Source organism: Patella vulgata, chromosome 2, assembly GCF_932274485.2.
Source record: "Patella vulgata chromosome 2, xgPatVulg1.2, whole genome shotgun sequence".
Classification (NCBI taxonomy): domain Eukaryota; kingdom Metazoa; phylum Mollusca; class Gastropoda; family Patellidae; genus Patella; species Patella vulgata.
Genome location: NC_065880.2, coordinates 77,494,219 through 77,511,471, shown reverse-complemented (window position 1 = coordinate 77,511,471; position 17,253 = coordinate 77,494,219). Strand labels below are relative to the sequence as shown.

The following is a 17,253-nucleotide window of genomic DNA, read 5'->3' as shown; positions in this document are numbered from 1 at the left end:
TTAGTCCCGAAATGACCTAGTTTATGTAGGACATTAAAATCCATTTGTCTTTCTCCTATTCAAGAAATTCATTGTTCTTTAAAAACATTTGTTTTAAAAGGTATTTAATCTATTGGGCTACTCGGACCTGAAATCTATTGTCTGCACACCATCAGAGTTGAAGATGTTTTTAGTGTTTCCGGATGATGTTAATATCATAGATGTATCTACAGATTTATGTGCTATCGATGCGAATAAAATACCTCAATTAACACAGTATTTACAAGAACAACTGGATATAGCTGAAATAGTCCGATTGGTAAGTATTGTTATTAAAACCTTTCTATAGCGCACAACTACAATATAAATGTGCTTATGTGCGCTTTGCAAAACATATTATAGAGACAGATAATATTACATTTACATAAATAAAAAGAGATAACAAAGAGCATGCCCATAAAATATACTAAACAGCAAAAAAAACGTCAGTACGATTTCAAAATCAGAGAGGCACTTTAATCAAATCATTCTAGAAAACGACTTATTAAATGGATCAAAGCAATTTTTTGTGAACAGTATGTTGACACATTAGTGATTAATTTGTCACAATTCCAAGACATTACGAGAAGGTTTAGAGTTTGTACACAATCTATACATCATTATCTGGTGTGTCCACTGCGATTGTCAATAACAGCAGCGCAGCCTCTGTACATGGAGCGTAGTTTGTCCATTTTTTTCCTCCCAGTGCCACACGTATTTGCGTAAGCTAATTATTGAAATTAGATTGAACCATGTTAGTCCTGAAATGACCTAGTCTCTCTCTCTCTCTCTCTCTCTCTCTCTCTCTTTCAAACATAATTTTAGATATATTTTTTTTGTAGATGGGATTATTCGAGAAGTTTAAGGAAATTTTCGACAGTGATTACAAGTATCCGGTATCCCAGGGTTTCAATGACGTAGCAGACATGATGGATCTGGTGTTTAAATCTCCGTCACTTCTTAAATCCATCGAATCTATGTCGACATTAAAGAATATTCCTGATATAATACGCAAAATGCCAAAGTGGATAAAAATGTTCGAGAGTGCAAAAGATAGCTTGAAACCGTAAGTGTAATAATATGAAGTTATTGATAGTGAAATATTTGTAGGTTTTTTTTATGTTGAAAAATTTGACGTAAGAGTCCCAAGTTTTAGATGTGTTTGAGAATGCAAAAAAATAACTTGAAATCATAAGTGTAATAATATGTAGTTTTGATGTTGAAAAGTTGACACAAGGAGTGTCTATTTCCAGATTTGAGTAACATATTACACTGTAACCTGGATATCTTTTAAGTACAAATTAGATGATTTTGAGTAATTTAAATGATTTTTACAAATTTTTAAACAAATATTTGATATTAAACGAATATGAAAGAAATTAGTGCTAGATACACAAGATTAAATAATACCCAGGTTACAGTGTAAGGATTTGGGTAACATATAAGGATTTTTATAGTGTCACTGCTTCCTTAGGCCACTAGATTTTGATTTTCTGTTCTTCGGTGTCATGAGAAATAAACAGCCACATGAAGCACATATAAGACCTTTTGTTTAACAGTTCAAAACTTTAAAAATTGGATCTAAAAGCTTTTGAAAAACATAAATAAATAGGTCATTTTCCAGAAGAAATCAGAAGGAAAATTTTTGTAGGTGTTCCCAAAGAACAGAAAATCAAATTTGTGTGGCCTTATATTGATAATATAGAACTAAATTCAGTAAAATGTGACATTATGAATATTTTTTTTCTCAGTATTTCTGCACTAGTGACTGTGCTGAGATCAGTACTATGAATAAATGAAATGAAATGAAATGGGGTTTAATGTCCTACTGTTCTTCTCCTAAACTGGGCTAATGAAGACGAGCATACACCATACCGTGTGCTATGAGGGAAATTTTGCCCGGGCATCGGCGCTACGGCCTACTCGTATATCAAATTCCAACTGCCAAGCGATCTTTTACGTGCACGCCAATATGTACATGGGACCTCGGTTTTTTGTCCCATCCGAACGACTAGACAGCTGCCCTTGTCAGGCCCTCCGTCCTGCATCACTGACAAGGGGAAACCACGCCGGAAAATCTGGATGAACTTTCTCGGCCAATGCAGGGATCGAACACCCGACCTCCAGGCTAGCGAGCCAGCGTCTTACCTACTTAGCCACGTGATCCCCCAGTACTATGAATGACATTATGAATAATTCCTTTTAATCAGTATTTATGAGGTAGTGACTATACAGTGTCCAACTCTATGAATAATAACACAATCTGATTAAAACACAGATCCTATTTAGTGTCAGTTTTTATAGTTCAAAATTTCATTTTACTTGTCTTCACAACTCTAGGATCTGGAAGAGTAGTTATATAACAAGCCTTCTAGTTGATGTGAGGAATTAGCCAATGAAACGGACTGTTACGGCGAGTTTTTAGCGTGCTCTGCATGGAACTGTGGGTAAACCCCTAAAAAGGTCAACACTGAATGATTAATCAATGTCTGATGTCATAGGGTCAAAAGCTGCTTGTATGACCCCTGACACTATCTCCCAGTACAGCTGGTCAGATCTTCATGTAGTGTAGGCCATCAAAAGTATAATAAAACAAAACGAAATATAGATCTGTATTTTGATCAGATTGATAATAATGCTATGAATATTTATTTTTTTCAGTATTTTTGAGTTAGTGACTATGAAGAACCCAAGTAATATTTTTTTTTTGTGACTATGAAGCAGAGTCCTATGCTAGGAGTAAAGCTATCTATATTATCTATATTTATTTTTTTAGTATGTCTAAATTATGAATATTTTTTTTTTTTCAGTGTTTCTGAGTTAGTGACTATGCTGAATCCGATTATAGAGCAGATTGATCCGAACAATATGATTTGGCGTAGTATTAAATCTGGTTTTAAAATGGTCAATAGTTTAGTTGATGTACTAGATGGTAAACATAACGGTAGCCAGGAAATGATGCTAACGATCAATGAATTTCTGACTGACGTGGAAATCACATTGGATAATATGTCTCCTGATGCTACTATGATACTCCAATCTCTGTCCAGTATTAAATTAGGAAATATCTTTGAACAGGCTGTTGCAGGAACTTTATCTGATAAGTAAGTAGTTTATAGTAAGTGCAGGTGGATGGCACCACACACAAACACCTACACAAGACAAATATACAGACACCACAAACTCACATATCTGATAAGGAAGTATAGTAAATGCATGGGGACCGCACCTCACACAAACAGTTACACAAGACAAACCTTTGGACAGGACACCATATACACAGTCACAACAAACTCACATATCTGATAAGTAAGTAGTTTATAGTAAATGCAGGGGGACCGCACCACACACAAACAATTACACCAGACAAACCTATGGACAGGACACCATATACACAGTCACAACTAACTCACATATCTGATAAGTAAGTAGTTTATAGTAAATGCAGGGGGACCGCACCACACACAAACAATTACACCAGACAAACCTATGGACAGGACACCATATACACAGTCACAACAAACTCACATATCTGATAAGTAAGTAGTTTATAGTAAATGCAGGGGGACCGCACCACACACAAACAATTACACCAAACAAACCTATGGACAGGACACCATATACACAGTCACAACAAACTCACATATCTGATAAGTAAGTAGTTTATAGTAAATGCAGGGGGACCGCACCACACACAAACAATTACACCAGACAAACCTATGGACAGGACACCATATACACAGTCACAACAAACTCACATATCTGATAAGTAAGTAGTTTATAGTAAATGCAGGGGGAAAGCACCACACACAAACAATTACACCAGACAAACCTATGGACAGGACACCATATAAACAGGAACACCAAACTCACATATCAGATCAAGTTACAAACATAATTTTTTCTCTCCTGGTTTATGATAATGTTAAAGTCTCAGCACACTAGGAATCCCTTTCAAACTATAATATCGTGCAAGAGGAATCTTGGAGGAATCTCTAATAGGAATATCAGTCCAAAAACGGTTCAATTCCATTCAGTATTTATAAAGAATTCAAATTCAACGTTCTATGCTGCTCGCTATGCTTTTAGCCCGCAAGCAATTGAATCCAAGCCATTCTGTATGAACACATGGTGTTTCCAATTGTTGCTAGAACATAAACATTGTGTATGAACACATGTTCTGTGTATGGACGCATGGTGTTTGAACACATGTTCTGTTTATGGACACATGGTGTATGAACACATGTTCTGTGTATGGACATATGTTCTGTGTATAGACACATGTTCTGTGTATGGATATGTTCTGTGTATGAACACATGCTCTGTGTATGAGCCCATGTTCTGTGTATGGACAAATAATGTATGAACACATGGTGTAGCCTATGAACACATGGTGCATTTAATGCCTATTGAATATTTGTTACATAAATATACTTTGATTGTGAATTTAAATTCTTGTTTTTTCTTCAGGAAAGTAACAGACTCTTTAAATGAGATACAGGAAACATTAGAGAAGACATCATTATGGAATATTACGGGTCCAGCTGTATCATTATTAGATAAAATGATCAGTATGTTTAATTTGACTATACATCAAACACAAGGTAATTATTGAAATATAATGTCCTTTTTTTCTGCACCAAATGGGCTTATGAAATGGAGGTATTTATAGGGTTTAAAAGTCCACTTTATATCTCCTTTTGGGACTAACATATGGTCTTTAACAGTGGGAGGAAACTGGAGAAACCCCACAAGGTTGGGCAGGCGACCTACTTCTTTTCACATACAAACTTGGGATCGAAACCACACCATTTGACTGAATGACAGACCATACAATCTAAAGTGCATGTATTAGATCTTTTGACCATGCCCTCACCCTCAGGGTGTTAATGTAACATACATGTGAGTGCTGTGTACAACTCATTATGTATGTGTTTTCTGTGCAATATATTAGTAGTTGTATGTGACTCTGTTTAAATATATGTGTATATGTATGCTGTGTACAACTCAACATGTATGTGTTTTCTGTGTAATATATTAGTATTTGTATGTGACTCTGTTTAAATGTATGTGTATGTATGCTGCCTTAATGGGTGTCTTGAAGCAATAAACATTTTATCTTACATCAATGAGTTCACTAATTAAAGGTTATAATGACATTAAATTTATTTATAACTAAAAAATGTATGTGTATGTATGCTGCCTTAATGGGTGTCTTGAAGCAATAAACATTTATCTTACGTCAATGAGTTCACTAATTAAAGGTTATAATGACATTAAATTTATTTATAACTAAAAAAAGCACCTTCCTATTGCTGCCTCTGACTGTGGCATTGAAGTAACACATTGAAAGGGTACAAGCACTAATACATTGAGAAATTTCATCTAGTTCCAACCAAATTTGATTTCGACCAAAAACACTTATAGGGCCACTGCCTGCGCAGTCGTTTTTATGATTACTTTTGGAATATTCCATTATATTTATAGGTCTGGAAGAAGCTGTCCAAGAATTGGTAGGAACAGATGGATCTCTTCAAACAAGTTTAAATCAACTCTTAAGTAAAGGACCAAATGTTACAAAAGCTGTTCTTGATGCATTTACAGATTCCAAGTTACTGGCGGTATGTTAAATGATGTTAAATGATTTTATTTTAGCTTGTGATTGTAACAGAATTGACAGTTTAACTTGGCTTTATATGATTATGAGACAGTTTTCTGCTATTATTATTTTCTCTTTGCAGAAAATGTTTGAACAATCTTTTTCGTATTCGTCAATGTGTAACGGTGTTATACAGAAAGTTAGAACAGAAATGGGAGATTATGTTGCCACTGAATTAAACGGAGTATTATGCAATGCAGATAGCTCTGAAGCTGTACAGAATTTTCTTTCTACTTTAAATTTAGATAGAATAACATTAGTTGTAAGTTTTTTTATGTATTTTCTTTAAATGTTCTTTAATATCAAATTTCTCATAGGTACTGAGATTGATTTTTAACATTTAATTAAGAGAACAAAATCAAAATAACAACACTAGATAATCTACTGGCTTGGAATCAATCAGATTTAAAATGTACCCATCAATTATGTTCACAATCGATAAAATGGCGGTGGACTTTTTACATAGCCAGCAGCATATTGATGAAATGTCAATTCAACATACCTCTGTAAACACTAAACGTAATTTAAACATTTTGGGGCTGATATTCCTATAAGAGATATGGCCTACTCTTATTTTGAATTCCAACTGTCAAAGGTTCTTTTATGTGTAGTGTGTACACAGGACCATGGTTTTTCATCCCATCCAAATGACTAGACACTGTAATTACCAGGCCCTTCGTCCTCAACCACCAATGACAAGAGGAAACTGATCTGGAAAACTTTCTTGGCCAACATCGGGATTGAATCTGAGACCTCTTGGTTACCGAGCCAACATCTTACTTACTGAGCCACCGCAGCTCCCTTGGTTTACAATAGTATGTTGATATGATGTATTTTTGTATTATAGATGAATGAAACAGTTCAACTTATACAGTATCTGGTAAATGATAATATGGATCTGTACGATCAAGTCAGCTTATCAACACTCTACATGTCCATTAAAGATTTAATAGAAACATCCATGAAATTTATCCACCGTACCAAATGGACATGGGGTGACATGTTTTCAGGGTTTAAGACAACTGGTATAGACTTACATCGTAGAGAATGGTATCCAGTCGTTGACATGATGAATGAAAATTATGTTGGAACCAGGTAAATCTTAGTCATTCTTTAAATCACTGCTTAACTGATATCGTTGACTTATGAACCTAGGCCTTTTACTAATCAAATATTTTATTAAATCATACAAGTGCTTATTATTCTAAACTAATGTTTAATTAGTACATATAGAAACTGGTTAGAAATGAATTAGCACTATAACTAGCGGGTGTGCTGTTTTACTGAAAATAACTGTATTTAATGTTTTGTTTCAAACCATTGTTGGTAAATTGTTAAAATTCGTTGAGAATCATTTAAAACTATTGGGTTTCTACTGTTGCATAGTTTTAAAATAGTCGATCTAGATTAGATAATGAATGTTGATTTTACAACTGTTTACTTGTTAACTCTGTGAGTGACTATTGTAAAAGTTCAAGTTCTCTAGTTATATGTCTTACGGGGGGTTGGATGGCTGAATGGTTAGCACGCACGCGCTGTATCATAAAGTCTGTCATTGAGTCAACTGGCGTGGTTTCGAATCCCCGGTTGTACGTGACAAGGAGTAGGGTCGCCTGTCCAACCTCGTGGGTTTTCTCCGGGTCCTCGGGTTTCCTCCCACTGCTAAAGACCCCTACGCGCAAGCGAATTATTGAAATAAAATTAAACCATATGTTAGTCCCGAAATGACCTAGTTTGTGTCGAGTGGACGTTAAACCCCATTTCTCTCTCTCTCTCTATACGTCTTACATGAAACAAATAGTGTATTAGATCATAGACGTATAGCAAGTTTATGAGGAGCATAATCTGGTATTCCTTTTTATAGCTGCATTATGCATTCCTAGCAACTAGTTAGCAATACTAACTATTACACTATGAATATACAGTAAGTGGACATGCGCATGGAAAGGTGTAAAAAGACTGTATTGGGTATGAGGTGATCAGTTTGGGAGATCACTGCTGGCTTAATGTAGGTGGGATATTTAAACTCATTGTATATATCATCTTTATGGTTTTAATGGTATGATAGATTCTTATAATCAATTGAGTTTTCATACCTCCGCGTCCTGTCTTCATTAGCCCAGTCGGAGTAGAACAGTAGGACATTTAACCACCATTTCATTTTGCACCTCCCCGAGCAGTGTTGATTGATTAATTAGCCTGTGAATTGATACCCCAGTTGTAGTGTATATGCTATATATGTTTTATTTTGATTTAGTATTGTTGCTATGGCAAGAGGTTTTGGAGAAGCTATGTATAAATCACCCCTAGTGGAACCTGTATCCCAATATGTTCATATGGCTGAACTGTTTGTTGAATATGGTTATAATCACATGAAAATATCCGCAGGTAATGATATTTCTTACAATCAAACCTCTATGGAAATAAACGTTTTGTAGTACCTAAAAACAAGTTGAAATATAAATGTGATGTCATCCTTTGATATTGGCGTACCAATATTTTAGATAATGTACCAGCAACATGCTAGTCATATATTATTTATACTGGATCAAATATTGAACTTTTGACGATTTCATTGAAATGTCTGTATTTTAAGTTGTTTAATGGATGTCATCTTTTGATATTGGCGTACCAATATTTTAGATAATATACCAACAACATGCTAGTCATATATTATTTATACTGGATCAAATATTGAACTTTTGACGATTTCATTGAAATGTCTGTATTTTAAGTTGTTTAATGGATCTCAAGCAAAACATTGCATAATATGTTGATTTAGTTCTCGGACTAGCGTCCTTGTGCAATATATTCCATCCAACAGTAACAATTGACTTTTTTTTTTGTATTGAATTTGGAAAATATTTATTTTACAGATACGTATGCCACAGATTCTACCATGGGTCAGTTAGTTCAATATGTTACCCAAAATGCACCAGAAATAGCCGGTGCTGCAATGAACATGTTAGAAAAGCCAAAAGTGGTAAGTTTTAATTATTACTGTAAAACTAGGAATTAATGCAAAAATTATAACAAACTGAAACATTGGTTTTGAAGTAATGTTGAGCCATTTGCATTTTTTTCTGAAATATCAATTTCTCATGCTTAATTCATGCTAATATGTACTCAGATTGATTATTTAACATTTAATTAGGAAAAAAATTCAAATTAATAATGTTAGATAATGCCCTGACTTGGATTCAGTCGGACTTAAACAGGCCAATCAATAAATTTTTGTTGACAACAAAATGGCGACTGGATATTACATAACAAACCGCATCAATCAGTGAGATTTCAATTCCACATAGCTTTGTAAATATTAAACGGAATTGAATCATTTTCAGACTAAGATTCACCTCTCACAGTATTGTTATTTGCATGTGATTACTATAAACTAGGTCATTTCCGAACTTTAATTATTTCAAGAATTCGGTTGCGTGTAGGGGTCTTTAGCAGTGGGAGAAAACTGGAGGACCCGGAGCAAACCCAAGAGGTTAGACAGGCGACCGTTCTCCTTGTCATGTACAAGCCGGTAATCAATACCATGCTGCTTGTGTCAGTGACAGACCTTATGATCTAAAGCATTCAGCCAACCAAACCCTCGATTTGTGAAGGAGATATTTCGTGATTATTTATATATGATTTATGTATGATTTTAGGTGTATGAGTTAATTGAAAGTGATAATCCCTACAAGACTGTATGTTCTGATAACTGGATGGATGCAATGAATGTACCATATTATGTTCCAATGGATAAAATAGAAGATCTTATATGTAAGACAGACTGGAATATCATGATTGAAAATCTTGTCTATATAAACATGGGTGGCACTGATCAATTAACCAAGGACGTAAGTGTTTTTTTCATAAAAAGTTTCAAAAACACCCAGAAATCAATTTTATTATGCCCAGAAACTATTACTACACACAAAATATCAGAAAGAACCCTACACATTTGAACAAAGCCGAGGATGATGACCAATGTTTAAGACTACAGGGTGTGTAAGAAAGACTGTAAAAAATATTATACTCTGTGGCCATTGGCCTCAGACTTCAATCCAGCACTGTTAACACCAGTTTCTCTTCTCTTTCTTTACTTGATTTTGATGGCTCCGTTGGCTTGATAACCGAGAGATCTCATGTTGGATCCCTGTGTTAAGCGAGATTTTCCGGTGTGGTTCTCCCTTGTCTTTGGTGCAAGACAGAAGGGCCTGGCAAGGGACAATGTATAGTCATTCGGACGGGACAAAAAAAACATTGTGCACATAAAACAACCATTACCAGTTTGAATTTGATATAAGAGTAAGCCGTAGCGCCATTGTCCAGGCAAAATTTCCCTCATAGTCATAGCACACTGTATGGCGTATGCCCGTCTTCATTAGTCCAGTTGGAGCAGAACAGTAGGACGTTAAACCCCATTTCATTTTAAGATATACCCTGTTTAGTCAATAGTGTTAATATTACATTTCTGAAGGTTAAATGGTTATGCCAGAGGCTATTGCAGGTCTTTCTTTAGGCCTGAATGTTGTATAAACTATTAATTAGACTTTTATTAACATGAAAAGACCTTAAAAACCCTTGATGCCATCTTATGTGTGGGATTTTCACAGAATTTGAATCTGATCTTATAATGGATAATCGAGACTATGGTTTTTATCGTACCAACTTTAGTAATGATGATTGAGGCTAGGCCTAAAATTCAATCGCTAATTTTCAACATATTCCCTTTATATTATCTAGTTTTTAACTATTATGAGAACTGCCACCTCTTTATTTAATCTCCCATAATGATTGTTATATTTATAGATCTCTGTAGCGATAGATACTATGTCTAAAGGTGAGCAGGGAAATTATAATATGACTATGGACTGGATTCATCTGATGGACTACACAGAAAGATCTGTTGATATTTTTACCGATGAGAAAAAAAGAAATGCTTTTCTGATGGGAACTGGAAATTGGTTACAAGTATTTAATTTGACTCAAGTGGAACAAGCCTTTCAATTAATGATGAATAAACTTGAAGGTTTAACAATGACTGATGTTGCAAGGTAAGGGCCGAGTACCAATAAACTTTTTATGTTTCAGGGTCGGTATCTAGCTTACAGCAGTTGCAATCTGTTTTAAACACAGATCGTATTTCGTTTCGTTTTTTTATAGTTCAAAATTTCATTTACTTGTCTTCACAACAGTAGGATCTGGAAGAGTTGTTATATAACAGGCGTTCTGCTTGATGTAAGGAATTGTTACGGCAAGTTCTTGGCGTGCTGTGCACGAAAGTGTGGGGAAACCACTAGAAACGTCAACGTTGAGGGATTGGATGGCCGAATGGTTAAATGAAATGAAATGAAATGGGGTTTAACGTCCTACTGTTCTGCTCCGAACTGGCCTAATGAAGACGAGCATACACCATACAGTGTGCTATGAGGGAAATTTTGCCCGGACAGGGCACTACGGCCTACTCTTATATCGAATTCCAACTGTCAAGGGATCTTTTACGTGCACGCCAATGTGTACATGGGACCTCGGTTTTTCGTCCCATCCGAATGACTAGATAGCTGTCCTTGTCAGGCTCTCCATCCTGAATCACTGACAAGGGGGAACCACGCCGGAAAATCTGGATGGATTTTCTTGGCCAATGCTGGGATCGAACACCCGACCACCAGGCTAGCGAGCCAGCGTCTTACCCACTTAGCCACGTGATCCCCCGAATGGTCAAAACATGCACATAGGATCAGAAGATCTGTTATTGAGTCAAGTTGCGTGGTTTGGATTATTGAAATAAAATTGAACCATATGTTAGTCCTGAAATAACACAATCTGATTAAAATACAGATCTATATTTTTTTATACTTTCGATGGGCTCTACTACATGAAGATTAGACAAGTTGTTGTGGGAGGTCGTGTCAGAGGTGATACGAGTGGTTTTTGACCCTATGACGTCAGACAGTGTTGATGTTTCTAGTGGGTACCCACAGTTCCATGAAACTCACGCCAAACATTCTCTGTAACAGACCGTTTCATTGGCTAATCCCTCACATCATCCAGAATACAGGTTATATAACAACTCTTCTAGATTCCAGTGTAGTAAAGACAAGTAAAACAAACTTTTGAACTATAAAAAACAAAACACAAATAGATTGAAAATAACCTAGTTTGTGTTTAGTGGATATTAAACTCCGTATCTCTCTCTCTCAACTAGGGGTGCAGATATTGGTGTGTTTGCTATGAAACAGATTGACAATTATTATGAGAATGATACTTGGTGGAAAGAAATGAAGAGATATGTTTTGAGTGTTAAAGCCTATTTAAATCTACTGAACACTTATTATGATGGACCTGACTGTAAGTATTTTTATTTTAATTTTAAAAGGCCCCTGACAAGGACAGCTGTCTAGTCGTTCGGATGGTACGAAAAAACCTAGGTCCCATGTACACATTGGCGTGCACGTAAAAAATCCCTTGGCAGTTGGAATTCGAGATAAGAGTAGGCCGTAGTGTCACTGCCCGGGCAAAATTTCCCTCATAGCACACTGTATGGCGTATGCCCGTCTTTATTAGCCCAGGTTAGGAGCAGAACAGTAGGACGTTAAACCCCATTTCATTTCATTTCATTTCCTCTTTTTATTGTGGGACTCTCATATTTGTTTCAGATAGAACGAAACTGAAAGTTTAAAAATGTACTTGAATAAGATATATTGTATTTACCGTTGCTTTATTTCAGCAATCAACAGCCTTCAGGCTATGTTAAAGCATTATCCAGAAAGTGTGAGAGAAATTGTTACCAAGTCAGCTGAATTAGCACCTTATCTTGTCAGAGCTCTAAAAGACACCATAATCTTTCCAGAAAGGGTAAAGCATTTAAATTCACTATTTCTTGATTTATTTACCATGTAGAAATATCATAGCAGAGATTCTAGAGCTATATTCTATGAGCTGCGGACAATTTTGGGTTTTGAGTTATCCTTATAATTTGCAGGGGGAAAAAATCACAGAGAATAATAGAGCAATTCGTAACTAAGAAAAACTATGTTTCATCCAATCAAACCTTGAAAGTAATCGAAGCAGTTTGACGGCTGATCCAATGGTCAAAATACTGTGTTGACAAGTAAATTCAAATAGAAATTTCCCTTGTGATGCTATAAAGTTGTTGTTATATTTAAAAGATTGATGAATATGTTCAAAATAATATTGTTCCCAATTCTGGGGACAAGGCGATAGAATCTTTTTTTTTGCTTTACTCAGTTTTTAATCTTGTTGGGTAAAATATGCATTTCTAAACACTATGACATCAAACCACTAAAATGTATTGTAGGTTGTTGTATTTTAGGTATACCATGTTAAATAAGGAACCATCCCAGAGATATATGTTATTGGGGTGTTGGGAGCAATTGTCTTAGACCCAGCCCCCTGGTCAACTGCTTCATGACAATTAACAACTATATTTATTTATTTAAAAAAAAACCATAATTTATTATTAAGAGAAAAAATTTATTTCTTGAATATAAACAATCCCACACGTGTATGTCACAAGGACCATGGTTGCCTTCCAGTTCCCCCTCACTGCTAGAGACCCCTATATTCAAAAAAACTAATTATTGAAATGACCTGATTTGTGGGTGTGTCTGTCTCTCTGCCTCCCTCCCTCCCTCCCCCCACTCCCCTATAACCAGTATATTATTGATGAGGAATGATTTATATTTTACAGTTGTTAAGAATGTTTAATAGAGGAGATTATAAAGCACCTGATTGTAGAGTAAACTTTCTGTCTGATTATATGGTTGATACTGATAACAAACTCCATCAATATGAACAGTTTATATGTGCTGTAAACTGGACTGCTATCGAAGAGGACTACAAAGTAGATCCTGATACCCAGGAATTTATAAATGCTGTAAGTATTATTGTGGAATGAAATGTTAATGTCCTACTGTTCTGCACCGACTGGGCTAATGAAGACAGGTATACACCATATAGTGTGGTATGTGGGAAATTTTGCCCGGACAGCAGCACTACTACCCACTCTTATTTCAAATTCCAACTTTCAAAGGTTCTTTTTCGAGCATGCCAGTGTGTACACATTACCTCCGTTTTCCGTTCCATCCGAACAGCTATACTTTGTCCCTTGCCAGACTCTCTGTCCTGCACCATTGACAAGGAGGAAATCCTGACAGAAAATTGCATGGAGCGAACACTGTGGCTCCCAAGTGTTATTGTTACATAAACGGACAATCTTTCTTTGTTATTTTTATATCTGGGGGACTGATTGGTTTAATGCAGGCCCTATAGATGATTAGGTCTGATTGCGTCAAGTGGCATGGTTTCGATTCCCAGATTGTACGTGTCAAAGAGTAGGGTTGCCTGTCCAAACTTTGTTTTTAAACAATATTTTTATTCACAGGATACCGAAACAAGCCAGGGGGGTTGGATGGCTGAATGGTTAGCGTGCGCGCGCTGTATCATAAAGTCTGTCATTGAGTCGGCTGGCGTGGTTTCGAATCCCCGGTTGTATGTGACAAGGAGTAGGGTCACCTGTCCAACCTTGTGGGTTTTCTCCGGGTCCTCCGGTTTCCTCCCACTGCTAAAGACCCGTACGCGCAAGCGAATTATTGAAATAAAATTAAACCATATGTTAGTCCCGAAATGACCTAGTTTGTGTCGAGTGGACGTTAAACCCCATTTCTCTCTCTCTCCGAAACAAGCCAAAGGCTTATATAAATCACCTTCCCAAAAACAAGATACATAAATGATATAGACATATATTATAATTATCAATATATAGATGTTTCAATGTAGTAAAAATCCTTGATTTTTCTTCAGTTAAGAGATATTATATATGTCGGGAATATTTCTGACAACAGTAGTGTGTATGTTAATTGGACAGAACTAGCTCTTGCCACAGATAAATATATAGAATTTACATGGAAAATAGTGGATGAAGTTTACTACAATTCTGATTACAATTGGTTACCTTTCAATATATCAGCTTTAGATATGAGTTGGTCTGAGTTTGTCAAGGCTATGGACTTGTTTCAAAGAATGCCTGCTGACAGGTAATGTGTATTTTCTATATATGACCATGGGGGTAATGTATAATAATTGGAAGGGTTGTTTTGTTAACTGGCAACTCATGTTTATCACCCGACATCAAGGTCAAATGAAATTTAAAGGCTTATGGAAAATTTTTACTGTATATAAGGGTTGGGGTGAATGGTGGCCAGGGGCGCCGGAACGGCACGAGGGCCAGGATACCTAAAGATAAGGGTGGGGGTCTGGGGGATCTAGAAAATTTTGAAATTTGTCACTTCCGAGAACGCTGTTTAGAGCGCCTCTAGCATTCCAAATTCCAACATAAAACCCTGTAAAATACATAATAATGAAAGAGACAAAAGCCTGATTATTCACAATTTTCGTATTATGAGCAATTTATCTTATAAAAAATTTGACATTCAATACACCAATCTTCATCAAGAAAATAGAATAAGCTTTTTGAACGAGACAGTAGATTTAGAGACCCGATTCTTACAAGAGCTCATATTCAGGAGCAAGTGTTGACGAGACACTATAATGAGACTATAATCGACCAAAATAATTGATGCGCTGATCAGATTTCACAATAAATTCAGATAATCTCATGTATACATGTATACCTCAGAAAAGGGCAGGGTACCATTTGTATACCCTGGTACCCGGGTTCCGGCGCCCCTGATGATGGCTTAGCGTAACGATGCAGGATTTGTATTTGTTAGAAAATATCAAATTTCTCACGGCTTAATCCACTCTATTATGTATTAAGACTGATTATTTAACATTTAATTAAGAAAAAAAAATCAATATACCAACGCTAGACAATGTCGCGTCTTGGATTCAATTTGATTTAAAGCAGGCCTTTCAGTTCTACGGCAAATAAAGATAGCGGCACTCTTGTTTGCCGTGGAGATCGATGGAATTTACATATCGTCATATCTTTGAAAATACTGAATGGAATTGAACCATTATTCGACTGATATTCCTACTAGTGATTCAACTTTCATAATATTGTAGTTTTCAAGGGATTCTATAGCGCTAAAATCACACCCAGGGTTTTAAAGTTATAATATAAAGGTCTGATTTCGAATTGGGTATAAAAGCTGTCTTATATTGTTAAAGGAGAAATGCTATTGAAAGACGGTTGATTACATTGTACAAGAATGGTTTTGAAACAGTATTCATTTGTTTTTTTTTAAATAAATGTATTTTAAAACTGTATTCAGTGGGGTGTTAGTTGAAATAAATGTTATTTAAAGTAGTATTCAATTGTTGTATTTGATGTGTTTTTTTAATGAATGTTATTGAATATTGGGAGCTGTTTTATTTCAGATTAACCGATATAATGAATGAAGTTCAACAGTTGAGCTCTAGTTTAGGTTTTATGGCATTTAATAACACAGAATTCGGCTCAATAATTGGTGGACAGATGTACATGACTAAAGTTGTTTTGACTTTTGGTGTACAACAACTTCAATACTTTAATTGTAAGTACCAAAGTATACAGCAGTCATTGTTTTCTGATAAAAGCTCTCCTTAAACTTGCATTATCGAAGAGCTAAATCTGCCTATTGCAAGTTTTTCTTTAGGCCTTAAATTTTATATAAACTATTAATTAGACATTAATTAACTTATCCAGACCATAATCAACTCTCGATGCCATCTTATCTGTCCGATTTTCAGTGGCTTTGAATCAGATCTGCTGTTCAACGTACGTTGATGATTAAACGCAAAAATGGATAATCAAGACTTTGTTACTTATCTTGACAGCGCTAACAATGACAATCGAGGCTACAAAGATTTTAAAATAAAATTTTCTCAGCTTAGTGTGAAGCAATTTGACTGAAATTTTCAGCATCATCTAGGTTTTAACTATCATAGTGAGAACTGCCAGATCTTTATCTAATCTCCCATAATGTATCTTTAATTTGCACACATATATCAAGTGATATTTATTTATTACGATTATCTGATTGTGTTTATTTATTTACAGCTACAAGTGATGTGTATTTATTACCATATATGGGATCTGATGAATTGACAAGATTAATTACAAGAGTAGAAAAATCACCAGAGATACTGAAAATAGGATTAGATACATTTGTAGACCTTTTCAGTAATCCCCATAAGGTAGGATTAAATTGCTTAACTTAACCTTTAAACAAAAACAAAATGTCTACCAGAAAACACCCTAACTAAGGCTTGATAAACTGCCTTAAACTGTCCTGTCACATGCTCAAATGTGGAGGGACCTGAAGCCCCCAAATGGTCATTTAATAGGGAAAGCTATTCATATTTTTCAGGCTGTTTGATGTGTTCTAAGGTACAGCAGTTTCGAACAGTATCACTTTTCTCTAATCTTCTTTGGGGGTTGGGTGATCTAGTGGTATAACGCGTGGTCTGTCATTGAGTCAAGTGGCATGGTTTCGATTCCCAGCTTGTACCTGACAAGGAGTAGAGTGGCCTGTCCCACCTCGTGGGTTTCTCTGTGTCCTTGTGTCCTTCGGTTTCCTTCCATGGCTAAAAACCACTACACACAAGCGAATTAT

The 17,253-nt window shown here is 35.7% G+C and overlaps 1 protein-coding gene across 1 annotated transcript; it reads left to right on the top strand.

Annotated features, from left to right (window-relative positions):
- Positions 1–124: 124 nt before the first annotated feature.
- Positions 125–15,945, top strand: LOC130010637 (uncharacterized). The gene is made up of 11 exons (XM_056098382.1): positions 125–298; positions 861–1,084; positions 2,829–3,122; positions 4,489–4,622; positions 5,506–5,639; positions 5,760–5,939; positions 6,525–6,772; positions 7,935–8,065; positions 8,554–8,660; positions 9,337–9,528; positions 15,931–15,945. Exons 1-11 carry the CDS (start codon positions 164–166, stop codon positions 15,943–15,945), a joined length of 1,794 nt encoding a protein of 597 aa, XP_055954357.1. The 5' UTR covers positions 125–163.
- The last annotated feature ends 1,308 nt before the right edge of the window (positions 15,946–17,253 follow it).